This window comes from Colletotrichum spaethianum, assembly GCF_022836535.1.
Source record: "Colletotrichum spaethianum MAFF 239500 DNA, contig03, whole genome shotgun sequence".
Taxonomy (NCBI): domain Eukaryota; kingdom Fungi; phylum Ascomycota; class Sordariomycetes; order Glomerellales; family Glomerellaceae; genus Colletotrichum; species Colletotrichum spaethianum.
The window spans coordinates 199,121-226,481 of NW_026054773.1; the positions used below are offsets into that span (position 1 = coordinate 199,121).

At 56.8% G+C, this 27,361-nt stretch overlaps 7 protein-coding genes across 7 annotated transcripts; 3 read left to right on the forward strand and 4 right to left on the reverse strand.

The window, feature by feature from the left end:
* Positions 1-576: 576 nt before the first annotated feature.
* ColSpa_01541 (uncharacterized protein) lies at positions 577-3,685 on the forward strand (the record flags this gene model as incomplete). The annotated part of the gene is made up of 7 exons (XM_049267753.1): positions 577-670; positions 914-1,256; positions 1,309-1,768; positions 1,825-1,982; positions 2,046-2,182; positions 2,239-2,431; positions 2,485-3,685. The coding sequence occupies 7 exons, from the start codon at positions 577-579 to the stop codon at positions 3,683-3,685; spliced, it is 2,586 nt and encodes an 861-aa protein (XP_049123710.1).
* Positions 3,686-6,141: 2,456 nt separating this feature from the next.
* Positions 6,142-8,386, forward strand: ColSpa_01542 (uricase; the record flags this gene model as incomplete). The annotated part of the gene is made up of 8 exons (XM_049267754.1): positions 6,142-6,554; positions 6,617-6,768; positions 6,836-6,943; positions 7,003-7,251; positions 7,315-7,432; positions 7,475-7,685; positions 7,742-7,806; positions 7,870-8,386. 8 exons carry the CDS (start codon positions 6,142-6,144, stop codon positions 8,384-8,386), a joined length of 1,833 nt encoding a protein of 610 aa, XP_049123711.1.
* Positions 8,387-9,098: 712 nt separating this feature from the next.
* Positions 9,099-11,820, reverse strand: ColSpa_01543 (mRNA-capping enzyme subunit beta; the record flags this gene model as incomplete). The annotated part of the gene is made up of 3 exons (XM_049267755.1): positions 9,099-9,272; positions 9,330-9,809; positions 9,868-11,820. The coding sequence occupies 3 exons, from the start codon at positions 11,818-11,820 to the stop codon at positions 9,099-9,101; spliced, it is 2,607 nt and encodes an 868-aa protein (XP_049123712.1).
* A 2,740-nt stretch (positions 11,821-14,560) lies between these two features.
* ColSpa_01544 (phosphopantetheine adenylyltransferase 1) lies at positions 14,561-15,798 on the reverse strand (the record flags this gene model as incomplete). The annotated part of the gene is made up of 2 exons (XM_049267756.1): positions 14,561-14,901; positions 14,940-15,798. 2 exons carry the CDS (start codon positions 15,796-15,798, stop codon positions 14,561-14,563), a joined length of 1,200 nt encoding a protein of 399 aa, XP_049123713.1.
* Positions 15,799-16,662: 864 nt separating this feature from the next.
* Positions 16,663-20,235, forward strand: ColSpa_01545 (26S proteasome regulatory subunit rpn2; the record flags this gene model as incomplete). The annotated part of the gene is made up of 3 exons (XM_049267757.1): positions 16,663-16,802; positions 16,873-19,777; positions 19,831-20,235. The coding sequence occupies 3 exons, from the start codon at positions 16,663-16,665 to the stop codon at positions 20,233-20,235; spliced, it is 3,450 nt and encodes a 1,149-aa protein (XP_049123714.1).
* Positions 20,236-20,913: 678 nt separating this feature from the next.
* ColSpa_01546 (putative permease) lies at positions 20,914-22,707 on the reverse strand (the record flags this gene model as incomplete). The annotated part of the gene is made up of 4 exons (XM_049267758.1): positions 20,914-21,263; positions 21,375-21,633; positions 21,704-22,199; positions 22,274-22,707. 4 exons carry the CDS (start codon positions 22,705-22,707, stop codon positions 20,914-20,916), a joined length of 1,539 nt encoding a protein of 512 aa, XP_049123715.1.
* Positions 22,708-24,500: 1,793 nt separating this feature from the next.
* Positions 24,501-25,827, reverse strand: ColSpa_01547 (putative transcription factor; the record flags this gene model as incomplete). The annotated part of the gene is made up of 4 exons (XM_049267759.1): positions 24,501-24,903; positions 24,982-25,213; positions 25,285-25,393; positions 25,477-25,827. 4 exons carry the CDS (start codon positions 25,825-25,827, stop codon positions 24,501-24,503), a joined length of 1,095 nt encoding a protein of 364 aa, XP_049123716.1.
* Positions 25,828-27,361: the final 1,534 nt, after the last annotated feature.

The window sequence follows — 27,361 nt, forward strand, 5'->3', positions numbered from 1 at the left end:
GGCAGCATGTCTTGCGCCCCTGCTGTCTAACTGCATGGCTTCCCACACCATCCTGCCTCTCGGTGTCGACTTGGAACTGCCTGGGCCCGGCAGAGTCACCCAAGCTGGTCCGAAGGAACAAGCTTCCAAGGTGACCATGCCCATCAGCCTCACTTCCGTTCCCTCTGCGCCCGTCTTCTGCGCTCCCCTTGCCTCTTTTCACTGCTCGGTCAGAACATTTCTCCGTCTGCAGTATTCCGGCTACGTATTCCATGCCCCCCCCATCGTACGTGCCGACCCTGCGTTCCCCGTGGCGGCCACACCTGTCTCTAAGTCACACGCCGCCACAACTCGGGGCAACGTCTCCCACACCTCTGCCGTGTGCTCTCATCCTGCGGTCAGGCTTTACTTGAAATCTGACCTCGTTCCCCTCACCTGCGTCGCAGCCATCGACTTGGAGCCCACTTTTGGAAGTTTCCGTCTGTCATCGCGCTCGACTTCGCTCACGCCCTTTGATACCACCGCGCACCCAATGCCAATCACCTCATAAGGCGCCTTCGACAAAGGGTTTCGTTGTCTGTTTACCCGCTTCCCCCAATGGCAGGACCCATCCAGCTGGGGGATGTCATCAACTTCAGCAAGCTTGCGTGGGACGTCTACAGGTTCGGTTGGGATAACGACTTCAACGCAAGTGAGTTACTCTTTACAGGAGCGCCACGTTTCACTGTCTTCGTTTCTGAAATCCCTCATGATCACCATTGTTGTTTCGGGCGTCTTGTAAATCAGCTCTTAGCAGGCTGATCAGCCTATGCTTCTCCTCTTTGGAGCTTAGGCTCAGCCCTCTCCACGATAAACGGCGCCGTAGGGCTGAATGACAGCCAGTGGGGGAGAATTCCAAAGCTGTTGGCGGCAACATGAACTGACAACACCCCAGCACGGCAATATGCAGAATTTGGGCGCGATGTAAGAGGGCTGGCCGAGAATCTTGACATCCTCAGCCGCGTGGTAAACAAAGCGGACCAATCACTACGCCAAGAAGGGGCATTCAAACCGTTGCGCTGGGATCGTTCGTCCCTTGACGAGATCATCGGAGACTACGAGGAAACTCTCACTGAATGCTGCAATCTGATTGAGAACAACCATCGCTATCGTCTTAGCAGTGGCCCGCTCAGGAACATCGAGTGGAATGTCCTTGTGGCACCGGCCGCAGACCGGCTGCGAGCGCGGATAGCATTGCACAACTCCAAGGTTCTCCACGTGCTGAAGCCGTTTGAAATGTAAGTACGTTGCCGTTCGTGACCAGTCGGTTCGTAACACTCACCAAACCAGCGATTTGCTGTGCCGTGTCAGGGAAGACATTCGCCTTGTGCACGAGGATCTTGCCCACCGTATAAGTGCCGTACACCTCGACTTGCACCGCCTCATTGGAGTTCTGGTCCCAGATCTCGAGCAAGCTCTTGCGCGGCAGGGCCATCGAGAGCTCATTCAACTCGAAATACCGCGAGTAGTCGCCGAGGGCTTCCAGAAAGCATGGGACGCGGAGAGGCGAGAGGATGACTTGGGCCCTAGCCTTCAGGAGATGGCGGATGTTTTCGTTCTTCACTACCACAAGTCTACAGTCAACTTCACCGCCGGCATCCTGGTAGAAAACAGGATCCCCGAAATCGAGCAGTATGTGAGTCTCTTGAAGTGCATCTGGGTGATGCGGCGCATTCGCGAATCGGCCGAACTACAACAGTCGACGACGAGCCTATCACACTGGCCTTCGTATATCCAAGAGCTTGAGGATGTAAGTGGCCAACGACACCTTTCATGCGAGTGGCTCGGGGAAGCTAATATATCTAGGACCTTGCCTTCCAATGCGATCGATTCAGGCAAGACCTCGTGCCACCAAGCCTAACAGGCCTACTGCCCGAAATGCTGGACATCTGGCCTGAGAAAGAGCTTGCGCAGCTGGTAGATGTAGTGACAAGAGACGCACTTATGGAGCAAGTCTTGGACATGTGAGTGCGACACGGCCGCAGAGATACCGGGCTTATAAGCAATCGCTTACACGAGACTCTTAGACCAATGCAAGGAGCTGCCGCCAACGTCCAAAGGAAGCTCCAGCTGCTTCGACGGATGGGCGCAGACGGAAAGCGCTTCCGCATCAACATCTCCGGTGTAGAACAAGGAAGCACGAGCAGGAATGCGCGTCGTCAAGGTACGTTTGCAACGCGTAGTGGAAGTGATCTATGAATCCGCTGACAACGTCGGCAGCCGAGACCATCGACTTCGACATCACTTCCGTCATTATTAACCCGTTATATGCCGTCCCATCCACCACGGGAGCATGGGATATGATCTTGCGGAAAGACGAGCGGGTCGCCAAGCTCGCATTTACGCAGCTCAAGGACGCGGTCAGGTTCCAGCAAGCGATCACTGGCTTTAAGGCATTTGACAACTACAGCCAGTAAGGACCTCCTAGCCCAGCATCGGTATTTAGAAACTAATCAGTGTCGTCAGGTACAAGGCCATGGTTAGCTTCGTCGTCTCAGGCAGGGGAGAACCGATCGTCGAGAGCGCTTGCATCCAGCTGTGGGTTCCAAAGCAGCTGGATGGGCAACTCGTGACAAACAACGAGTCTTCAGTCGGGCAAAACGCTGCGTCACGGTCCGCATCGGTAGCATCTTCAGCGACTGAGACGGCGTCGAGACAGAGCACCCTCCGTGGCCTTTGGGACACGACCAACCCAATTACGACCAGCCCTACCGAGACCGTGTCGATGTGGAACAACATGAGTCCGCCAACGGGGCCTACAGCGCGAAGCCCATCGATACCGTCGCCGCCAACGATCAACAACCCGGCGGGGGTGCGGTCTCCTATGGCTATACCACGCCGGCCAGTGGGATCGGGGAGCAGGCAGACGACAGCAGCATCGCCACCCCGTGGCTACCAACAACCGACGATGTCGACATCGCCAGTTAGCCCTCGGTCCTCCAGCTTGTTCCCGGGCTCGTGGCAGTCGAGGGCGCCGTCGGTGTCTACAGTAAACACCCGCCCCGACAGAACGTTCAGCATGTCGAGCAACATGTCGGCAGCCACGTCTCCTTCTAACAACAGCTCGAGCGGTAGCGAAGCGCGTACGGCGACTGTTAGCATTGGCGGATTCACAACCGGGACTGTCCACCGGCGTCCGCCCAAACCCATGTTGGTTTTGTTCACGCAGCATCCGCAGACGGGAAAGCTGGCGATGGTGACGATAGATATTGACGAGGACACCGAGGTCAACCCGGACCGGTGCAACTGCCGGCGGTCAGGACGTGATGGGTCATCATGTCTGATTGCCGCCATCGAACAGAACCGGGGCAATGTGGACATGTCGGTGCGACGGTTTGAAAGTCGCGATGGCGACATGGACTGGAACCTGGCCAAGCTGGCTCTCGGCCGGCGAGGGGAGAAGGAGTACGCTGCCGCTGTTTGGAAGGACGTCAGGCGTATTAGCATCATGTTCCCGACTCCCGAGGACAGAGCCAAGTTCGGAGGCACGCCCAACATCTGTCAGTGCAGTGCGAGGACAGAGGCTGAGCTGGGCCAGTGCCTCAAGAGACGGCACAAAGGCTTCCTGGGGCTCGTCAGGGAATCCGGCCGGCAACAACTTAACGAGTACCATCGGGCCAGATTCGGATCGCAGCACGATGTCGTCCGCGGGATGAGAGACGACTAGTGGCGCGGCATGCGGTGCGTCTACGTGAGTGTCGGGGCAACGCGTAGACGGTTCGGGCATTGAGCCAGCGGTGTACATATTAGGGAACTTGATGTTGCGGCGTAAGGAGTTGCCGGATGGGCGGATCGAATCATCAGCTAGAGCTGACTGGGTTACAGCGAAGACAGAGGAAACATCGTTTGAGGTGGAATAGACACAAGCGGGACGGCGGTGGAAAGCGGCAGAGCTGGCGGGCGAGTGTAGAGACAGACCAATCTGAGCGTGATACGTAGCTGTATGTAACCGAATGCACCATGTTCACAAGATGCAATGATATCTAGCTTTGTCCCTAAATGTTCTTGTCTTGTACGGCTCTCGAGTAGTCATCAACGATGTGAGACAGGACAGGTGCGCCGGCACTTTGCTGGTTGATTTTCCCACCGTCCGAGCCGGAGATGCCGTCTCCCTCGTCCGCAGACCCCCATGACGTCTCCCGGTGAGTCCCTCGACGAAGAGCTCTCCCTCGTGGGCGGAGTTCGCCGATGGCAGGCAGAGGCTCGTCGGTAAGTATGCGGGACGGGAGAGAGGAACGCGCGCGCGCAAAATGGCATTGCAATCACTCCGTCCAGCCATGCCCAAGTGCTGCATCTCCGAGTCTCGGCAGCGCGGGCTGGGCCAATGAGACGGGCGCAGTGTCGCGGAAATCGACGCCTCTATCTCCCAGGGGCCCCCCTTCTCTGCCATTTTGGGATGCTTCCTTATCTCTGCGCGGCGCCGGCGTGCGTTTCTGGGTGGCCCTGTCTTTTGTCTTATCTTTGGACCATCTCGGATCGGGAGCAAGCAGGGCTCCTCTTGGATTCTTTGTAGAGGGGGGGATTTCTTGAAGGCTATTCGCCAGACGGCGTTGCAGACAACATCTGCCCACGACCTTTCAGTGTGTAGAGCAGACGGCCGTGAAAGTGGCATCAGCATGGATGGACTCGAGGCGAAGAGCAGAAATGTTGATATTCGACGATGAGTTACAGTACCCATCCGTCTTGATCTTGGGGGAGCACAGGATCGTAGCATTGGCGCACGTCCCATGTTCAAGGTGGCTGGTAACTCTTATCGAGGTCATCAAAGTTGGCAATCCCTCCAATCTCTCTCGATGGCATGATCGGCTTCTCTGAGCAGTTTCCCTCGCGTTTTGCCTGGCCATCGGAGCCAGTAGGTTTGCTTCAAAGTCCGTAAGTAAGTTGCAAGGCTCGCCAACCCGCGTGGCCGGCGGCCGTGGCATCGGAGAAGCTCGCATTGTGTCCGAGCAAACAAAGTCCCGGCCAGACTTCCCGCTGGAAAAGACGGGATAACCAGCAGGGATGCAACGCGTTGCTTGCTGTAAGCTGAAGCTCCAATGTCTCAACTGGTACATACGTACAGTACAGGTGCACCGACCGCAGCTCCGGCACTGAACCCGGGTTCGCTCCGCCGCATGGCCCTTTTCGCAAGTCGCCGCATCTTCCCAGGCCAGTTGTAGCCCAAGCCACCAGGATGTGCCCGAAGAGTGTACACTAGGAGAGCCGACGGACGGCGGGATGCTCCTGGTGTGCCACGCGGGAGCGACGGCGGGGAGTTCCCCCACACACTCTCTGGGACTCAAGCGGATGTGTGTGTGTGTGTGTGTTGGTTGCTGCGGCTGCTTCTGCATGTGCATGTGCATCGACATGTTCTTCGTCATGTCACGGCCAAGCATGCCAGAATCTGCCACTGTCTTGCTAGATGTGCTCAGCTACATGTGGTGTTGCTGGTGTCCTGACAGAAGTTGGTTGTATCCAAATCTCGCCACCCCCGGTCCCCCCAAAGAGAAAGCAATCCACTCTCATGCCTCTGGTCCCCCTTCCCACCCCCAACTCGCCCTGATCCTGGATGGTGGTGATACCGTCGGCAAGGGAGTGGTCCATTGTAGTGCAACTGTGTAGTGAGTGTACTTGATCGTCAATCGTGTACTTCTCCCCCCCCCGGAGACGGCGTTGGGCACTCTCAGCTACGCTAGAACCGGGCCCGCCCCTCTGGATACATTCGCGGGTTTATTCATTCTTTAAATTTTTTATTTTTTTTATTCCACTATCGCCAGCCATTCACATCGCCCCGAGCCGCTTATCCTACTGATAGCGGCTCGAGCTAGTTGCTCGAAACCATCAACTAAAAGGAATCTCACCCCCATGCAGACGAGATGCTTGAGTCAGATCGATATATAAAGAGATATCCACAGCCGCTGCTCTGATGGTCGTTGCTTCGTCGATACCCTCGGATCAAGCTCCTTCTCGCCTCTCTTGCCTTGCTCTGCATCGCAGTCAACAGTAACTCGAGCCTGTCGTTTGCTCTGGCAGTCGTCATTAATACTTGTGGACCGCCGCCGCTTGTTCCAGTCAGTCACCACTTACTCGCCCGGTTATCGAGGAGGGGCTCGTTCGCGACGCGGCTCAAGACGACTGCACACCATGGATGAAGATCAAGGCCCGTCGCAAATCGTCCCCGGGACGGCTCCCAAGAGGACCATGGGAGACCGCCTCCGCGGCGCCAAGAACAGGTTCTTCACCAAGGACGGCCTTGTTGGCGACTACGACTACGCCTTTCTGTTCCGGCCCAACCTGCCCTTCATGAGGAAGAGCCAGAGGGCCGCCCCCTTCTTCGGCCTGAACGACCGCATGCCCACGCTGCTGGCCCTGCTGCTGGGCTTCCAGCATGCCCTCGCCATGCTGGCCGGCATCATCACGCCGCCCATCCTGCTGGGTGGCTCCGCCGGCGCCAACCTCACGGGCGAGATGCAGCAATACCTCGTCTCGACCGCCTTGATCGTCTCCGGCCTCCTGTCCATGATCCAGATCACCAGGTTCCACATCCTCAAGACTCCGTAAGATGAAGTGTCCTTGTTCTACCGTTGCTGGGTTCCTGCAGCTCACACGTCCCCCGCAGCTACTACGTCGGCACGGGCTTGATCTCCGTGGTCGGCATCTCCTTTGCCATCATCCCCGTCGCCCAGGGCGCCCTCTCGCAGATGTACGCCAACGGCTTCTGCCCAACGGACGCCGCGGGGAACAAGCTCCCTTGCCCCGATGGCTATGGAGGTGAGCCTCGTCTACTTTCCCCCCTTCTTCTGCGGGGACATCGCCCAATGCTGACATGTTTTGGAAGCCATCATCGGCTCTAGTGCTCTCTGCGCCCTCATCGAAATCGTCATCTCCTTCATGCCGCCCAAGATGATGATGCGCGTCTTCCCGCCCATTGTGACAGGCCCAACAGGTAGGCTTCCGGAGTGACATTCTCAACGTGATGGCCGTGGTTTCCTGACATTCGTCCAGTCATGCTCATCGGCATCAACCTGATCAAGTCTGGTTTCCAGAACTGGATGGGAGGCTCCGGCGGCTGCGCGAACCCGACCTCCGACTTCTTTGCCCGGTGCCCCAACATCGACGCACCTCACGCTCTCCCCTGGGGCTCTGCCGAGTACCTGGGTCTGGGGTTCTCCGTCTTCATCACCATCATCCTCTGTGAGCGGTTCGGCGCCCCAATCATGAAGTCCACCTCCGTCGTCATCGGTCTGCTCGTTGGTAAGTCCTGCCTCAGGCCGTCAATGATTGCCCGAAAAATGTCTCTGACGGTCCATAACACAGGATGTATCATCGCCGCCGCCTGCGGCTACTTTGACCGCTCCGGCATCGACAGTGCCCCTGCCGCTTCCTTCATCTGGGTGCACACCTTTAAGCTCACCCTCTACGGACCCCTCATCTTGTAAGCCTGCCCCCTGAGGTCACGAGTTCCATCGTTTCGCAGAGCTGTCGAGTTGACGCGCGTGAACAGGCCCTTGCTAGCTGTGTACATCATCTGCGCCACCGAGGCCATCGGAGACATCACGGCGACCTGCGATGTGTCTCGCCTCGAGGTCGAGGGCCGCCTGTTCGAGTCCCGTATCCAGGGCGGTGTGCTTGCCGACGGCATCAATGGTGTTCTCGCCGCACTCATGACCATCACCCCCATGACGACGGTAAGCCTCTGACGCGCCCCCGAAATATGGACCAAGACTTACACGGATGATGATAGTTTGCCCAAAACAACGGTGTCATTGCTCTCACCCGTTGCGCCAACCGCAGCGCTGGCTACTGCTGGTACGTTTCTTAAGTCACGATATCTCCGTCTTCCCGACTAACAAAAGGACCCCCTCCAAAAAGCTGCTTCTTCCTCATCATCATGGGCATCTTTGCCAAGTTCGCCGCCTCGCTTGTCGCCATCCCCTCCTCGGTCTTGGGCGGCATGACCTCCTTCCTCTTCACCGCCGTCGCCGTCTCCGGCATGGCCATCATCACAAAGGGCGTGCCCTTCAACCGCCGCAACCGGTTCATCCTCACGGCCGGCCTGACGCTCGGCTACGGTGCCACACTGGTCCCGACCTACTTTGACAACGTCTTCACCTACGCCGGCGACAACCGCGGTCTCCGGGGGTTCCTCGACGCCATCGTGCTCATCATGGAGACGGGCTTCGCCATCACGGCGTTCGTGAGCATGCTTCTCAACTTTGTCCTCGACGAGGAGATTGAGGACACGGAAGGCCACGACGTCGTCCCTGCCACTGGTCCTGTCCCTTCCAAGGACGTCAACGGCGGAGACAGTGCCCGCGGTGCCGACTCGGAGGATATCCAACCCGTTGGACACAGTGGCGGTGCCAAGGGCGACGAGAAGCTGTCTTGATGGTCCGGGTAGATCGCTGGGTGTTGTGGTGGGTTTGACAGGTTTGATGAAAAGCGTTTGGATTTACAAATTCTCCGATATGTATGGTGTATGAATACCCTCTGCTAGTTTATTGTCCATGTCCTCTACGCCTCCGCTTGCTTTGATGTTAGCTCCTTGTTGGACGTCATGGATCTCATGGAACAAGACAGTCTCACAACAATCAACATGGAAACGATGCTGCGATAAGCTTTCTTGTCTCCTCTACCCCGGTGCCTTTTGCTGCTTTACCTTGTCGTGCACAGAACCAGGAGAAGCGCCTATAGTTTTCTGACTTCTCAAAAGCAACATGCCCAGCATTCGGCCAAGGCTCTCGAGCAGGGACAACGCTGGTGGCAGGCGACAGTTTTACTACGAGGACCACCACACACAAGTCAGTCGCGGAAACAATGGCCCCAAGAAAGCGCCGGGCAGTGTTTGATGGCGGGAACCAAAGTTATAATTTTGACCAGGCCGGCGAGTGTAAATATTATCTGACGGGGAATACGCCCAGATGCTAGAAACAAAATACCCCAACGTAGCTTAGGTATGAAGAAATGATTTGCTCCCCAAAATGCGCACCGCTTCAGCCCGCGACGCCCAAAACGTAGCCCTATTCTCTTTTGGTATCAAAACCACCCAAAGCCACTTGAAACCAAGAATGTCTTTTTTTGAGTTGCTCCTGAAGCAAGTATTACACGAATTCGCGACTCTTCCTGGCCAGAACGCGTATGTTGTCGACGAACGCCTCGACGAGTTGTGTGTACTGATGTGGCTCGTTCCTCATGGCTCGGCGTTGTTGGTCAATGACAATGTCTGGCGATAACTCAATCTCGAGCTCGTGCTCTTTGTCGATCCGGTGGGTATTCTTTGGCAAGTTAGCAACTACCTCAATCGCGGTCTGCTGCTGCAGGTATCAACTTACTCCAGGACCAGGCATCATCTGCGTCACCTGTGTCAAATCGATCTGATAGTGGTTCTGCTTATAACTCAGGCGATCCTTGTTCCGGTCGGGGAACTTGTCTGCATGCCCCACAGCCATGCTTTCCAGCTCCTCGACAGATCCGTCCCATGCCATTTCGAGGTTGATGCTGATACGACAGTCGAGCGGACACGTCGGCAGATGGAGGTGGATGTCGGCTACTCGGGCCTTGACGATCTTGGCCAGGACCTGCTGCGTCTTCTGGTCATATGTGACGCGAACTTTGATCGACCGCCTGCCAGACAGCAGGGCTCGAACGCACCCCGGGAGGCGAGCTTGCAGAGCGTTGGGCAGCTCGTAGAACTTGTCAATCTCCCGTCGGTGTTTGTATTGTATCTGGACTCGGCCTCGGGCATTGGGGTTCCGCGGATCTGTCTGAACAACCATGTTGTTCAGAAATTCGTTTAGACCTTTGTGTTGGGCCTGGGAGAGAGGGACATTAGCAAAAGCGACTTTCTGGGGCAAGGCGAGGGGGCCATACCTCTGTCATGCTGCTCCTGAAGGCAAGACGGCCGGTGTCGTGCAAAACACATTCCGAGCCAATTGCCCTCTCGACGCGATCGTTCGTGTCTCTGTCGATGAGCTGGCCCATCTTGGCCTCGATCTCGAACTGCACGCCTCGCCCAATGATCTCTCCAGAGTCGGGATGGAGCGTCACGTTCTTGAAGAGAAAATCGGCAATCGTCTTTGACAATTCCTCGTAGGGTCGCGTTCCGAGAATGCTTTCCTCCCACGGACCGAGAAGGCTGTCGGGCTTTGGCGGTTCCTGAACTGGCGGCGCCGTAGATCGCGCGACCTCTGGCGACGTATGACGGCTGGAGCTGTCCTGCTTGATAGGCTCGGGCTTGCCATTGATGCTGGGTGGTCCTCGTTTTTGTAGCTCGAAATTGGCCAGCTTGAGCCTCTTGTTCTCGCGAGCGTTCCATGTCTGAGCCCAGATGGGAGGCGTCGTGTGGATTTTCCTCTTTCGCTGCATCACGGGCGATCGGGAGAGTCTAGGTCCGCCATTGACCTCTGCCGGTGGAGGCCTCGGCTCCTTCCGCTCGAGTTCCCGCGGGCTCAAATCTCTGTCGGCAAGCTTTCTCTTGGCGGGTGTCGCGGCGCGTTCGCGTTCGGTTTCCACCATGTTGGTGACACTCGGGTGCGGTCGCGCCTCGGGTTCTGTGTGTCCACCGGTGCTGCTCGGCAGACTCGGAATTCGGGTCTTGGGACTGACACTAACGGTTCTGTCGCGTTCACTTTGGGACAATGATCTGCGTTCGTGACCGCTGTGGGAGCTGGGCATGCGAGGTGGTGGTGGTGGTGGTGTGACTTGGGCAAGGTGTGAAGCGGAGAGTCTCTGTTGATAGGGACTGTGTGGTTGCGCAAAGCTCGGTGCAGTGGAAGATTGTCGAGGCCCGGTCTGGGGCGGGCCCAGTGGGGTAGGAGGCTGCGAGAGCTGTCGGTTGTACTCGGGCGGCGGATGCGCCGTCGCCACAGGACTACCGTGAGGATATGCTTGACCGTGGAGTTGCTGCGGATGCTGGCTATGGGCAGACGTGGGAGTAGGAGTTGAATGCGTCGATTGAGAGCGCTGGTGAAGGTACGGATGCGCGCCGACAGGGGTGCCGATGGGCGGCGTTTGGGGCATGTGCTGGGGCGGAAGCGGCGGCGGCGGCGCTTGCTGCTGGTGTTGCTGTTGTTGCTGCTGCTGGTGTTGTTGTTGTTGCTGTTGCTGTTGCTGCTGAGTGTATGGAGAAGGCGCCGTTGCACCGGATGGATGAGAATAGCTGTCTCTTAGGGGGTACGCATTTGTTGGTGGATATTGGTGTCGTTGCACAGGGCTGGCGACTTCCTGAGGCGGGCCAGTGGGAGGGAAAGGATAGCCTCCGCTGGGGCCGCTCACGGAAGACGTGGGCGTGTGACGATACGGCGACGGTCCGGACATGGATGCACTTTGAGGAGATCGCGGGTCGGCATACGGAGCAGGAACGCCTGCCTGGAGCGGCGGTGGTACCGGTCGGCCGGGATAGGGCCCGGGAGTCTGATAAGGCGACTGTGGAGGGTACGACGGAGTTGAGGCCTGGGGGTGCACAGCGTATTCTTGAGGAGCTGGCGGCTTTCCAGGGGACGAATGTAAGGCGTGGCTGTACGCTGATTCTCTGAAAGCGTACGCGGTCGTGGCCTGGGAAGGCGTCGTCGGAGTCTGCTGCTGGTAGGGCAGCTGCGGTGGTGGTTGATGCTGCGGATGTGGATGCGGGTGCGGGTGCGGGTGCGGGTGCTGCTGCTGCTGCAGATGCTTTGGCGCAAGGGGTTGAGAAGAGGCGTGAGCAGGATGGCCTGGAGGAGGACCAGCGGCAGCGGCAGCAGCAGCGGCGGCGGCGGCGGCGGCGGCGGCGGCGGCTCGAGGCCGATCCCCGTCGTCGGCTGTGTTCATCAAACTTCTCAGATCCATCGTGATGACCCCAGGGGTACGGCGGTCGGCCAAAGTTCCTTTGCTTTTTGCGTTCCTGTCTGGACCAGCGGTCCGCCCAGCTTCAGCTCCGATGCAAAGTTTCAGCTTCGCCCTTTCAATTCCAACGGCTCATGTGTGCGACGAAATGGGAAACAGAGGGCAATACGGCGTCGGAGTAAGTGTCAATCGCGACGAAGGGTTTGATGTACAAGTTCGACGCGGTTCTAGTGGTTTGGGATGGATGCGCAATAGGCAATCATTACGTCGTCATGGTCAGGAGGAAGAGCAGGTCGAGTTGATGGCAAGTGGTCGGTATCGGTCTCGTCGTCGGTGGTATCGGGGTTCGGAGAGACGGGAAGGACTGTACTAGACTGGACTGGCTGGAAAGCTACGACCAGGCGAAGCAAAGCATGCGCGGCACGGCAGGGCGGTTGTCCGAAGTGGTCGGAGGAGAGGGAGCTGGAGCGCAAAGGCGGCGGAAGGCCTAGATTGGTTTGGACGGAATCGAGTTGGATTGAGGTACGGTGCGGTATCCTCAAGGTTTAAAAGGAGGCGTGCGACAACAGCCTGTGCGAACGGGGGCGACGGAGACGAATCGAGCGAGGGGTTGTCGGTCAAGAGCTCGTTTGCTCGATCGGTGGTGGTGGAGCAGAGAGGGAGTCGTCGCGATTCGAAACGTCGTGATCGTGGGGGCGAGGGAGGTGGAGGAGCTGTGAGGCAAGCGGTTGACAGATGCGATGGGCGGGAATGGCGTCGCAAAGTGCGAATGGCAGCGTTGGTGAGGAATGGGAGGAAAGCAGCGGAACGGTCGATCTCGAAATGTCGGAGGCTGTCGTCGGAGTTGCTGCGTGCGACGAAACGTTGGAGTTGTGGATGCGATGCGGAAGCGGACGAATGGGTGGGTGTAGGTAGCACCGAATGACGGGCGAAGCACACGAGTACGAAGCTGAAGGTAAGGTATTATCTCAGGAAGAAAACATCTTGTCCTCTGTTGCGGCTGGGGGACGTGGGAGGAAGAGAGGGTGGGAAATTTGGAGCCAAAAAGAAAGGATGGAAATGGATTGGTCGCGCGCCGATCGCACACACACACACACACACACTGCACCTCCAGGGCCCCGGTGCCGATGCTTGATGCTTGATGCTGCTAGGTGGCTGGTGGTGGTGGTGGTGCTCTGGATGGAGGTGTGGTGTGGTGGTGCTTGGTTCAAGGTGCTCGTGCTGGACACATTGCCTGCTTCAACGTAGCTTCTGGCCAGCAATGCCATGAATCTATATGGACGGGGCACCAGAGTCTGTAAGGCAGACGAGGTAGAATGTCCTCGCGTGTAAGCCAGCAACGTACGTTGTAGCCAGCGTGTAAGTCGGGCAGGTCAGGTCTTTCTATCTATCTATCTATCTATCTATATATCTATATATCCATGGCTTAACGCACACTCAAAGTCGGCCGCGATATCATCCAACTGCGCACTCCCCCAATCCAACCGTCCTTCTAGTAAAGCTCCAGCAGCTACGGATGCTGTTGCTTCAGTGTTTTGCGCCCCCGACTGGGGGGGCAGCATAACTGAGCAGAGCACAGCCTTGCCCAGCGCGTCCCACGGTGCGTGCGTCGCTCGAGCCCAGCCTTTATCGACCTGTCGGGGATTTTATTTTATTTTCTGTGCCCCCTGTCTTTTCCGGTCGACCAGCCAGTTCCATCCACCCTGTCTTTGTTGAAACGGTGGATGCCGGCGGGTTGAGCACGCCCGGAAGACACGATGATCCGGCCGTCAGAGTACTTGCAATGTATCCCTCACCTGTCTGTGTGGGCTTGGAGATACATCTAAAGAGCATCCACGATACCCATTGGGGCTGTGCTGCCACTCCTACGGATCCCCCTTCTCCTCCCCCCCCCTACCACCAAATCGATTGCGCCAGCGATACAGTCTGATCGTGCCTACGCTACTTTCACATTTGCTGCCCCCCCTTGCCCACACGCTCGAATTTAACCAGCATCCAAGTCCAGGTAGGTGTTAGTGTAGGTGCTATGCCATGCCATGCCGGGCCAGGCCAGGACTGTCGGCATTTCCCGGTTGGTTTTCTCAAAAACAAATCTATGTAAAACAGAACAGGATGGACGGGGGAAACGCCTTGATTCTATCCCAATGAACGGGAAATGCATCAGGCACAGGCAGACACCATCATGGAACCACACGCTGCTCTTTCATCGCAAGTATTCTCTCCCCCAACCTTGCACGCACCTCGACACTACTTGCTGGAACAGCACCTCCATCCATCTCACTCGCCCACCTACCTACCCACCCCTTGGACATGCATACGTCGTCGTCACACGGTATCTCTCTCCGCCCGCTCATCCGCAACTTCGGGTGTGCGTGGGCTTCATCCATGCACCTCAACTGCCGCGGCATGCAATGCATCATTACTGATCATGATGCTGTCCTGATAGACCCTGTTGCTCCGGGCGGGTGCGATACGATACCTACAACAGCAGTCGAAGCGACTAGCCTTGGGGCTAGCCTCACCAAAGCACACCACTGGAGGCCTTTCCCCTGTCTACAACGCCGTGTTGCCTTGTTCGCTCAAAAAAGGTTTTTAAAAAATTGCAAAGGCGTATTGCCAAGGCAAGTCAACAGATCAACAGTCTCGCAGCGTTTTCACCACCAATGGTCGCAATGTCATCATGCAAAAGGTATGGTGCAAGTCAACGTGACTGGAATGCCGGCATCGAAGCGGTCGAAATGTTCTAGGATAGCCGGCTTTTGCTCCCCAGCCTTGCCGTGGCTTCGGCCTTTTGCTGCCGGATGGCCGTGCTGCTTATCTTGGTCGCAAAGTTCTCTGTCCTGCTTGCCTCGTCGCCGAGGTCGTTGGCGTCGAGCACCTCGACTTCGTACGTCTCCAACGGCTTCCATCCAAGCGCAGTCCGTCGGTCGTTGACGGCCTGTCCGCCCGACCGCGTCTCTCCCGAAAACACCAAGACGTCCATCTCTTCCTGTGTGATTGTCGGGCCGAAAGGATCCTGGATCTCGACGCACTCCACCGTGATGGCGCCGTCGCGGAACGTCGCCTCAACGCGGCCCGGCTGCGCTGTGACCGCTGCCGCCGGCCCGGCCTTCTTTTTCCACCCCCCTTGCCCAGCTCTAGCAGGGACGAGAGGAAGTCGACAACGTAGCGGGCCCTGTCGTCCCAGGACTGCACGAGCTCTGCGTATTTCTTGTTCGTCAATAGCTGGTCCCCTGTGATGCCCACAATCAGACGACAAGTTGACGTCGAGTCCTTTACCGGCACCCGAAGGAGAAGCGCCGCAGCCGTCAGAAGTAGTTTGTGGCCCGGGTGTAAGTGGTCAAAGGTGCCACCAAGACACACGATGGAGTATCCCGGGGTATCCTCTGCATTCTCAGCCCCTGGGCTGCCGACGTTGAGACTTATCCCCGCCTCAACGACTATCAGCTGTGACTGTAGGATGGTCTGCCTGCCCTCGGCGAACTTGAGATACGTGGAAAGAGTGCGGTAGCCTTGCTCGCTGTTGACATGGAAGATGAAGCCCCACGGATGGTAGGCCGAGGCGAAGGTTGGAAGGTCCACGACGGTAGTGTTATTGGGTTCGATGGCGGCAACGAAATCGGGAGCGAACCTTCTGTTAGCATCATGGTCGACCAGGACAACGCGAGCATCAACGGAACCAGGGCCTCCATCGACGTCTGTGGCGATACCCTCTTCGGCGCATGCAACGGCGATGAGGCTGTAGAGGCCAGCGACGAGGGACTGTGCAGCTGCCCACGACAGCGATTTGGTTTTCGGCGATGCACCGCGAAGAAGCGGACACACAACGGACACTATGAGAACGGATGACCGGTTCGGGTTCTTGATTTTTGAAAGAACCGCCAGCAGTGACGGACGGTAGGCGGCGCTGAGTGAAGCGCGCGACGGCGGCCGGGGTGGGAACGGCAAGAGGAGCAGGCTCGGGTACTGTTCCGAAGCCATCTTTATCTGTTCGAGCGTTTCGTGGTCGTGTTGCGAGGAGTGAGCATGCGCGAGATAGAGCTAGGATTCGAACAAGACAAAAGTGCTTCACATCAAGGCTAGGCGGTTGAATGAATGAGCTGAGATAAGGTGACTTGCGGTACCCCCCCTCGGCATTGGTACCTAGGAAGCACGGAGCGGGGACCAATTGCTGCTGAGCTCTGCAGTGAGGTATGCAGCAAAGCTGTAAGCCCCGGCGAGAGCCTAGCAGAATTACAGGGCAAAAAGCAGCCAATCGTTATGAGAGACACGCCCGGCATTCACCCGGGAGCTGTTGGAGCTGGCGAGCTTGTCCAAGCTTCGATTGGTTATGTCAGCATTGCATTGCAGCTCTGGTTTCTGAAAGCGTCCAGTACAGCCAAACCTCCAGAAAAATCCGGGTGCGGCTCCCAGGGCCCTGCTCCAACTTCGCTCTGCTGACTCATCGCTCCGGCGGCTGCTTGGTCTGTGCTTGCCGCTGCAAGGGGGCCACACACGTTTGCTTAAGGAAGGAAGGCAAAGTGAGGTACGTACCTCGAGCACTGAGTCGGCACGACAAGACGAGGCAGGCAGACTTGCCTGACGTGGATACTGAAGCGTGCCCTGGCCTCTTGTGCTGCATTCGCGCCTTTGCTTTCGACGTCCTTCTTCCATCATCAACGCCTCTTCGGAGCTCTCATCACCACCACAAACACCCCAATCACCATTTTCATCCCACTACCTCGTCCCGCGCGGCTTCATCTCACTGAACTCGATCGAACGTCATCCTTTCTATCCCGGTTGCGCCAACGTCTCCTCATCCCCCGCAGTTAAGCTCAGCTCCCGTCTCCGTGGCCACCTCCGACAATGCCTGGCCTGGTCTCAGCTACCGGAGTCCTGGGCTTCCTGGCCGATGAGGAACATGACCTCAAGGTCTTTGCCCTCCAGACTCTCAACGATGACATCGACACAGTCTGGACCGAGGTTGCCGGCGCTCTGAGCCAGATGTAAGCTCGCTCTCCTCCCACTGCTGTTTGTTTGCCGGTCGGTCTGCTTGGATATTGACAACCACACTAGCGAGGCTCTCTACGAAGACGAATCTTTCCCCCAACGGCAGCTGGCCGCCCTCGTCCTTGCCAAGGTCTACTACCATCTCCAGGCTTACAACGAGAGCATGACCTTTGCTCTCGCCGCCGGCGATCTCTTCAAGCTCGATGCCCCCGGCGAATTCGAGGACACCATCATTTCCAAGTGCATCGACCAGTACATTGCCGTCTCTTCGGCCAAGCACACCGCTCCCAAGTCGCCCCAGAACGACAACTCTCTGCCCGCTCTGGCCACCACCTTCGCGAGCGGCGCCGCTGATGGATCCGCCCTGATCTCCCCGACGACGCCGTTTTCCCAGACGACCCTCCCGTCCAAGTCCCTCCTCTCCCGCGTCTCGACCGAAAACGCAATCCTCGATCCTACATTCCAGCCCGTGAAGGAGGGTCGCTCCGGATCCATTGCCCCCATCAATGACCAAGCAACGCAGGCTGCCCTCCAACGCGTCATTGAGCGTCTCTTTGAGGCTTGCCTCAAGGATGGCAGATATCGTCAGGTGGTTGGTATTGCCGTCGAGGCCAAAAACCTCGAGGTTCTCCGTCGTGTTATTAAGCGCGCCAGCGATGACGAGAAGCGCTCCAAGACCAAGTCCACAGACGGACAGGGCCCCGCCGAGGAGCTCATGGAGTATGCCCTGAGCATCTGCATGGACATCGTTCAGGAGCGGAGTTTCCGTACCGAGATCCTGCGCTTGATCCTGGACCTCCTCAATGAGATTCCGAACCCCGACTACTTTGCCATTGCCAAGTGTGTCGTTTACTTGAGCTCCGACGAGGAGGCATCCCACATGCTCAAGCAATTGATCACGAGCGGCGACCGCAACTCGATTGCCAACGCCTACCAGATCGCCTTCGACCTGTACGATAACGGAACCCAGGAGTTTCTGGGTAAGATCATCAACTCATTGCCGTCAGGTGAGCCTGCCAAGGCACCGGCGAGCGATGCTACCGAGGAGGAGCCTCTGCTTGAGAACCAGCAGTCATCCGAGGAGGAGCTCTCGGATGAGCTCTCCAAGGTCTACAAGAACATCCGATCCATCCTGGACGGTAGCAAGACCATCCAGCTGAACCTCGAATTCCTCTACCGGAACAACCGTACCGATTTGAGCATCCTGAACAAAGTCCGGGACAGCTTGGAAGGCCGCAACTCCATCTTCCACACTGCCGTCACCTTCTGCAACGCCTTCATGAACCAGGGTACCACCAACGACAAGTTCTTCCGCGACAACCTTGAGTGGCTTGGAAAGGCCGTCAACTGGTCCAAGTTTACTGCGACAGCCGCCCTTGGTGTCATCCACCGTGGCAACCTGACGCAGTCCCGGAAGCTGCTCGAGCCCTATCTGCCGCGTCAGAGCGGCTTGAGCAGCGGCTCCATCTTCAGCCAGGGCGGTGCGCTCTACGCCTATGGCTTGATCCATGCCAACCACGGCGCTGATGCTCTCGAATACCTCAAGACCCAATTCACATCTGCCGAGGAAGAGGTCATTCAGCACGGTGGTGCTCTGGGCCTCGGTATTGCCGGCATGGGCACTGGTTCCGAAGAGATCTTTGACAACCTCCGGACCGTTCTATTCACCGACTCTGCCCTCAACGGTGAGGCTGTCGGTCTTGCCATGGGTCTCATCATGCTTGGCACTGGCAACGTGCGAGCGCTGGAGGACATGATTACCTACGCCCACGAGACGACCCACGAGAAGATTGTCCGTGGATTGGCCATCGGTATGGCATTGATCATGTTTGGCCGCCAAGAGGGCGCCGACGCCATGATTGAAGGCCTCCTCAACGACCCCGATCCGACCCTGAGATACGGTGGTATCATGACCGTCGCTCTCGCCTACTGCGGTACTGGCAGCAACAAGGCTATTCGCAAGCTGCTGCACATTGCTGTCAGCGATGTCAACGACGACGTTCGCCGTGTCGCGGTCATGAGCTTGGGCTTCATTCTCTTCCGAAAGCCCGGCAGTGTTCCGCGCATGGTTGAGCTACTTTCCGAGTCATACAACCCTCACGTGCGTTACGGTTCTGCCATGGCCTTGGGTATCTCTTGCGCCGGCACTGGTTTGGACGAGGCTATCGACCTGCTCGAGCCCATGATGAAGGACCCCACCGACTTCGTCCGCCAGGGTGCTCTCATCTCCTTGGCCATGATCATGATCCAGCAGAACGAGGTTATGAACCCCAAGGTCGCTGCGATTCGCAAGACCTTGAAGAAGGTTGTTGGCGATCGCCACGAGGATGCCATGACCAAGTTCGGTGCTTCGCTCGCTCTCGGTATCATTGATGCTGGTGGCCGCAACTGCACTATTGGCCTCCAGACCCAGACAGGTAATCTCAACATGGCCGGCATTGTTGGTATGGCCGTCTTCACCCAGTACTGGTACTGGTTCCCCTTCACCCACTTCCTTTCGCTCGCGTTCTCCCCTACCTCCATCATTGGCCTCGATCATGATCTCGAGATCCCCAGCTTCAAGTTCCACTGCGCCACCCGTCCCAGCCTGTTCGACTACCCCCCCGAGCAAGAAGTCAAGGCCGAGGAGGGTCCTACCATGGTCGCCACGGCCGTTCTGTCGACAACCGCCCAGGCCAAGCGGAGAGCCCAGAAGAAGGAGCGTGCTCAGCGCCGCGAGAGCATGGACATCGACTCGTCTGCTAAGCCTACCGTCTCCGACAAGATGGAGGTGGATGAGAAGAAGGAGGAGAGCAAGGACAAGAAGGAGGGCGACGCCGGCGAGAAGGAGGCGTCTGTTGCTCCGGCCGACACCAAGAAGAAGGGCGAAAAGGAGAAGGTCGGCTACGAGATGGAGAACCTGTCGCGTGTGCTCCCCGGCCAGCTCAAATTCATCAGCTTCCCCACTGGGCGTTACAAGCCGGTCAAGAAGGTAAAGTCACTACGATCCTGGTGATGGCCCAAGAATACGCTAACAGTTATTAGCCTACCGGAGGACCTCTTCTCCTGCAGGACACTCAGCCGGAAGAAGAGAAGTCTCTCATCGAGGAGAAGCTGAAGAAGGTGACAACGGAGAAGGCCCCCGTCGCCGGCCAGAGTAACGCTGCTGGCTCGTCAGCAGGGTTGACGCCGCGCCAGCAGCAGAACCTCATCTCCCAGGCCCTTAGAGCCGGTACGGGTGGTGATCTCCGCTCATTGAACGAGCTCAGCGAGTTGCTCGGTCGTCAAAGAAGGGGTGACCTTGGTGGCGCGACCGATGAAAGTGGTGCTGCTGCTGCTGCTGGTGTCCTCACTGCTGTCGATGAGGACGGCGAAGGAGACGAGGAAGCTGAAGTGCCGAGAGAGTTTGAGTACTTCACAGATAATGAGGAGGATGAAGACGAGGAATAGGGGTTCTCACAAGCGGGCTACTAACCCATCTACCACGGAGTCGAGGCCGCTTTTAGAGCATAGACGGGGCGGCGTAGAGATGGCGGACTGCCACTTTGCCAGAGACAGTGGGCGGGCAAGAGGACTTGCCGGGCTGTACAGTAGTGTAGCAATTGAGTCCTCGGTTACGAATTCAATACGGTTCCACGCGGTAACAGTTTGATGGTCTGCTGATTCAAGTCGGACATGTATGAGGAACGTGGTGTGCCGGATTTCCTGTCCAAGAGGCGAGCCTATAAGCTGTTGACTTGTAATGTCCTGCCTGCTAGACCCACACCGTGGGCAGCTAGACAAAGTTAGGGACGGGCCGATGACATCCCGCACCCTGGATCGTCCCCGGCATTGTCACTGGCGTCGTTGTTTGCCTCGTTTGCTTAGATTTTCCGGTAGCTAAGTCGAAGAGTCTGGGAAGAGGAGCGAAGAGGAGGGAACCTGGTCGGAGCTAGTACCTGTAGCCATCTTTCGACTGTTACGTTTGGGCAAAGAAGGATATTTACTCCTGAAAGATACTACGGTAGTGGAAGCGGCGAATGAGGTATAGCTGATAAACAATAGATACTTGTGCGTGTCTCGTTCATTATGCAGTGGATGTGCCGCCATGGAACTACATTCTACCTGGTGTATATCACATCTCTGGCCTTACAAGACCTTGCTATCAGGAGCGTCTGGCTCATCTTTCGCTGTCATGTGCACCTTCTCCGGCAACTTGGGGTTCTCGACGTCGCTGCCATGGCTGGTCCCTTCAATGTCGGCTCCATCTTTGGTCCAGATTGTCCGCTCAACCAACGTATCCTTTGCAGGGACGAGCCAGCTCAGAGTGGTGTACAGGAAGATGGACACCACGAAGCCAAAGAGCCAGTCAAAGGTGTACAGGTGTTGTGCACCGGCAGAAATCTTGACCGCTGGGTAACCACTGATAGCCAACGCCATGCCGGGCAGGCTAGGAGCCACAGGGACGATGAAGGCAACAAAGGCCCGCCAGTTGCACCCTGCTACGTATCTATAACGACCATGAGGATCGTACAGGCCTGTTCGCGAGAAGAGTCATAAGCATACGGTTGCGGTACAAAGGGCTCAGTCCGAGAGCGAAGGGGACTCACCGGGCAGGTCGTATCGCTGGCGCTTGGTAATCCAGAAGTCCGCTGCGAGGATTCCACTGATGGGTGCAAGGAAGACGGCATAGGCGCCCATGAAGTTGAGAAAGGTGGCCGCGCTGGCCAAGATCTTCCAAGGAACAAGGACCCAGCCGCCAATCACCGCTGCAACCAACGACCCCCGCTTGATGTTGATGTAGCGCGGGAACATGATGGTCAAGTCGTTGGCCGCGCTAATGGAGTTGGCTGTGACGTTGGTTCCTACCTAAAGGCGTAGGAGATGCACGTCAGCGTTGAACCACCAGACCATGCTCGTGTGCACACTGTCTACTCACCGTCGCGATGAACCATGCGAGCGCCGCAAAGAAAGCGGCACAGCGACCGCCAGAACCGTTTTCCAACCAGAGACTGATGATATCAAGGGGGTTCCAGAGATATTCTCCGTGAAACGTCTTAGTCGCCGATGTTGTGATGATGCCCATGGTGCCGCACAAGGTGAACACGAAGGGGACGAACGGAAGCTGCACCAGCTGCCCGTTGGGGCTCTTGCTGTACCGCAGGAAGTCGGGGATGTTTACCCCCATGGTTGCCCATTGTCCGGTGACGCTGGACATGCAGCTCAGCCAGAGCCAGGCGTATTGCGCCGTCCCCTTGGGGACCTCGGGCTGCAGCTTGAAGATCTCGCCGCCGCCGCCGGCCTTCCTGACCGCCCAGCCCAGAGTGCCAAGCACGACAGCCGGGGTGGCGACAAGTTTCACGTAGAACAGCGGCCGGAGCTTCGTGGGGTGAATGAGCAACATGGGCAGCTGGAGGATCCAGAAGAGGAAGAAGCTGGGTGGTTTTGGTAAGCACAATGAAGACGAACGGCACGAAAGCTCGTATCCTTTTTGGGCAAGCCGACTTACGAGCACATTCCCATGGAGGTGATGCCGGCCGATTCGGGCAGGGTGTTGGGGATCTTTGCGTACGACGGAGCCCAGGAGCTCAGCATGATGGTGATGCAGTATGAACCGTTTGCACACTGGACGCCGAGCCAGAACATGGCAAGAACAGCCCGGCTCACAATCGCAAAATACCGGAACCAGTAGCCAAAGGATCCCGCGGCAATGACACTGAACGGCACATGCAGTCTACTGCCTATGGCGCCGTTCAGGACCATGGCCACGGCAATGCAGGTCGTTCCCACAAACATGATGGGGATGCTTTCTCTCCACGAAAGGCCCACCGCCAGGATCGAACCTGCCGTCTGCAGCGTTGAGAGGTTCATGAGGTCGCTGCTCCAGTAGGCGAGAATGGTCCAGATGCTCCAAGTTTGATGCTCCGGTTTGACGGGATCCATGTCCTCATTCGTCTGGAACACACAAGATTAAGCCCAGAGCTTCTTCTATCCCATTGAAGGGGGTTCGGTCCTTACCCATACTCCCTCAGGTGCGAGGGCACTGCTAGAATGCCGGGGGAGCTCCCAGGCCTTGATCGAGGTGCATCGTAGCCTCAGCTCCTCCCTGCTGAAACCCTTCATCTTTAAGAAGAAATTCAAGAGACGTTTTGTCCTTTTGCAGGTTTCTTGCTGGCGATCCCTTGGCTTCAGAGGAAGTGTCGTTGAAAAACGTCCTTGGAATCAGTGTGCCGACGACCCTGCTGGGCTCTGTTGCGGAGGTTCAAGCCACACCAAGTCGGGGGAGGGTTAAGACATTATGTATTCGTCCGCAAACAGACGGCTTGGTACAGTGTAACCCATCTGCTACCATCAATTCTCCCCCAGATTGGACGCTACCCATGCGGAATTGGGTCCGGCGAGGTCCGCAGTCTGCAGCCGGCAACTTGGTCATAATCGACAGTTGCCTGTATCAGTTCGGCCGTCCCAGCCATTCGAATATCTCAACTCTTACTGTTCGGGGTAGGCAAGTAAGCACCCGTAGAGATAACGAGCCCTAAGCAATGGCGAAAGCTGATAACGAGAGGAGTTGGTTGGCCGTGGAGGTTGGCTTATCGGGTATCTAACAGAGAAAGGAGAGAGAGAGTGCAGGGGTGTTGACGCACCAAAGTGGGCGATACACCCAATCGCAGTCAGCCACCTTATCAACTCGTCTTATTCCTCTTCCACTTGTGTGAGGGTTGGAGAGACTGTGGCGTTATTAGGCCGACGTCGCTACGTGCCGTGAGACGAGAAACACATATTCGGCTCTACAACTATTTGCTGCGCAAGTGCATAGCGGAGAAAATGTCGTCGTGCCGAGGACTCATGATGCGCTCTTCGGCCAAAGGAGAAGCATCAGGAATTGTGTACAAGAGGAACTTTGGTGAACCTTTTTTACTCATTCATACGCCATGGTCGCGTCCGCCTAGTGATTCTGCTCCGCAGCTTCCTGGTCCTTGCTGCGATCTTTCGCTATGCCGTCGTTGCTTTCCATGGTTTCCCAGTCCTCGACAGAAAACCCCGTCATCGCGAGCGATTCTCCCCCGTTTGCTGCAACCGCTGGTTCTTTCATGCCAAACGTATTGGCAACGCCATGGGCAGCGAGGCAACCAGTCGGCTTCTCAATGCTATGGTTGACACAAGCACGGTAAGGGTTGTCCCGGATGGCTTGGCTGTCGGTGTGCTGTCGGTACTGCGATAGGTCTCCATTATGGCCACGGTGAATTCTCCAAAGCCGGGAATAGTAAGCAGTTCTTTCGAAGAGAGTCGGCCGAGGTTGATATCCGCCGTAAGATGCTCAGTAACGTTGGATCGGAAACCATTCGGCGTAACTGGTGAGACTCGACGTTCAATTTGTGTAAATAAAGTTGAGACGGGGTGTTGTTGAGTGGTTATCTGGCCAAACTGGCAGGAGAGGGACAGATTGGATCTTGATAAAGATTTCGCAGCTGACAGTTAACTGATGGATGGAGACAAAGTTGATGTCAATAAACGAAGAGAAAAAAAAAACCCCCCGAAAAAAAAGAAGAAGAAGAAAACATGACAGCCATTGACAAGAGATGGCTCACCGTCTTGACGTGCCACGAACAAGTGTCAGGGTACAGGCTAAGATAGGACCGAGAATCCGGTGCAAAAGCAGAGATATTGATATTCAGTCAAGAACGGTCCTTCTGATTCGAGTACAACACGGGCTTAAGTGCCTCCACTCTACTTAACTACAAGAAGCGACGCGCGAGGTCCTCAAGGGCATCCTGCTTGTCTGAGAAGATGTTGATTGCTTGGATGAGCTTCTCCTCATACTTTCCATCGCCGCTTCGAGTGAAGGCAATGCGCCACTCACTCTCATCCTTCAAAGCCGCCTTAAAGTCCTGATTCCAAGGCTTGTCCGGCCCGGCCGAAAAGTATGCACCCACTTGCTCCGTCCAAGTCGATGCCGGCTGCGCAGCAAGGCCCCGGAGAAGAGGCGGCGACACGGTAACGTGCTGAATACCGGCCAGCTGCATCACCTCAGCGACAGACGTCAGACTGGCAGCAAGGACTTGCGTCTTGGCCTTGGTCTCGGCATAGTGAAGTTGCGCCTGCCTGCAGAAGTCGAATGCCTTGTGCTCGTCGACGTAGCTGGAGGTCATTCGCACAGTCAGGTTCAGCCAGATGCAAGGTTGCGGCTTAGGTTGCGGCTTAGGTTGCTTAGCTTACCCGGGAACAAAGTGAACCTTGAGCTCGTTGACGTAGGGAGCAATGTAGGTGCACCCGGCGTCAGCAGCCAATGCAGCCTGTTCCATACAGAACATGGTGGTTGCAAGTGTGTGGATGCCCTTCTTCTCGAGGATGCGGCAGGCAGCAATTCCCTCCCAGCTCGCAGGGATCTTGATGCAGATTCTTCCGGTGTCGAAGTTGGGTTCCAGCTTCTTGAACGTTTTGACAATTCCTAGCAGGCGGGACGGTGCCATCAGTCACGCTCAAAGCTGACGAAGCTTGCGATACAAAACAGCAACTTACTCTCTGCGTTTTGGCACGTCTTTTCAACCGAGTACGACCACTTGGTGTTGGTCTGGATGTGGAAGTATCCCGTCAGATAGGGAATGAATTGAAGTGACAGCCTGACCATCTATGGGAGTTGAGAGCATTAGCGAGGCTGTAGTTACACAACGGCAGGGCCGGTCTCGTGATTATGAATTCCGAATGAATTACCATGATGTCGACTGCTAGGAGAATGGGATCTACGTCTGGCCAGGCTGCACGAGCCCAGCCATTGGCGTCCTTCACCGAGTCTCGGATAAGTTGCTCGTGGTACAGCTTGCCATCAGGGGTGGTCTTGGTGAGCTCGTTGTAGGCAATGGCTTGGTTGGACGTGTGGTCGTTGAAGGGCCGAGCTCTGCGGCGACTAATTATGGCAATGTCAGATTGGGCTGGGACGGGCACCCAAGGAAACGGGGGCCTGACGCGGAAGGAGAGCACGGTACCATCAACGTCGAGGGTGTCACAGTCAACTTGGCTTACGGACCTCAGCGTGTCCAACAGAGAACCGTCTTGCGAAGCCATCGTGTACGGGTCGATGGTGGTGTTCTCAGTGCAGGCACAGAGAGTGAGTGACGGGAACAGAGGGCAGCTTCACCGGGGGGACTGGTTCAATGTAATGCAGTGCAATGTAAGAAGAAAAAGATGTGCTCAGGTGCAGAGTTGCTTGGAAATATCAGTTGGAAGGCGGCAGAGATGCAGTTGGAGTTGGAGTTGGAGATGACGTTGTGAAGACAGGAGGCGGGAGTCAGGTATGGAAAGACGCTCCTCGGCGACTTGAGGTGCGGTGCGGTGCGGTGCGGTGCGAGTGCCGGTTTTAATTACACGGTATAGTACATGGAATGGAGGAAGGAGCCAGGAGCCAGGATCGTCGACCAACAAAGGGAATCACATCAGTTGGCTAGACCTGCCGGTACTATGTACACTAGCACCCCGCACTTTCCTTCTCTAGTTACCTACCTAAGCGGCTCGGGAGGAGGGGAAGGAGCATGTCAAGCCGCACAGAACTAGAAGCCGGACTACGGTCCGCAGGCCATGTCTACTATATAGGTACGCCAACAAGAAAGGGTTGAGAGAGAGACGGACCGGCGTAGGACTTCCCTCCGGCGTCCAGCATGCGCGTCTGCCAATGCGGGCAAACGCAAGCGCAACTGCACGCCCGCCCGTGACCTCGAGAAATTTGTGCGCGTCCCAGAGCGAACCTGTCCAGTCGCTCGAAACACCACGGACAGTTGTCGCTTGCTTGCGCCGACGAAAGAAGTGGACTCTGTCTGGTGTCTGCCCCGGAGGAGAAACGTGGGGTCCCCGTTAAGAAGGCTCCGTCTCGCATCGCCCGGTCGTGGCGAGGTGGCCCACGATCAATTGCTTGGAGGGCGGGCATCATCCTTGCTGCATCTCCTCTTTTGTTTCCTCCTCCAGTTCCCATTGCTTTGCTTGATTAGGAAGGGCGAAGCGCAATGTGCCTACCTGTACCGGTCTTCGCACTCTGACCATCCATACATACACTCACTGTCCGTTGACCAATCACACGATGCTTCAGGTCGCCTACGCCGCCATCTACACTATGTACATACAGTACCTACCATGCTTGCCAGCGGCGAGGCTTGACTGGATCCACTGCTTTCCTGTCAAAATCTCGTGCCTACCTAGTTCTTGGCGCGAACAAGCGCGGCACCTCCTGCCTACCTAATTATTCTTGACAGTAACGGCGTTGGCCAGACCTTCCGAGCAGAACCCAACAGCGACCAAAGTAATAGTATTTCCACCGGGGCGTTTCAGCATTCTGCATCCTTCTAGAAAGAAACCTCGGCCCGGATCGAGCCGCAGAGCAGCAAACGTCAGAGCTTGATTCCGTCGCCTAGTCCCCCCGCCTCTTCTACATCTACCTATGTCACACACAACCCGTCACCCAGGCAGTGGCGCCTCATGAAGCCACACGCACTACTTAGGTACTCCTGGAGAGCGGCAATCGTGTTACCAGATATTATTAAGCACCCGAGTGAACGTACGGCGCCCACAGACGTGCGTCTCGGTCTCGGCGAACCGCGAATATCGCGCC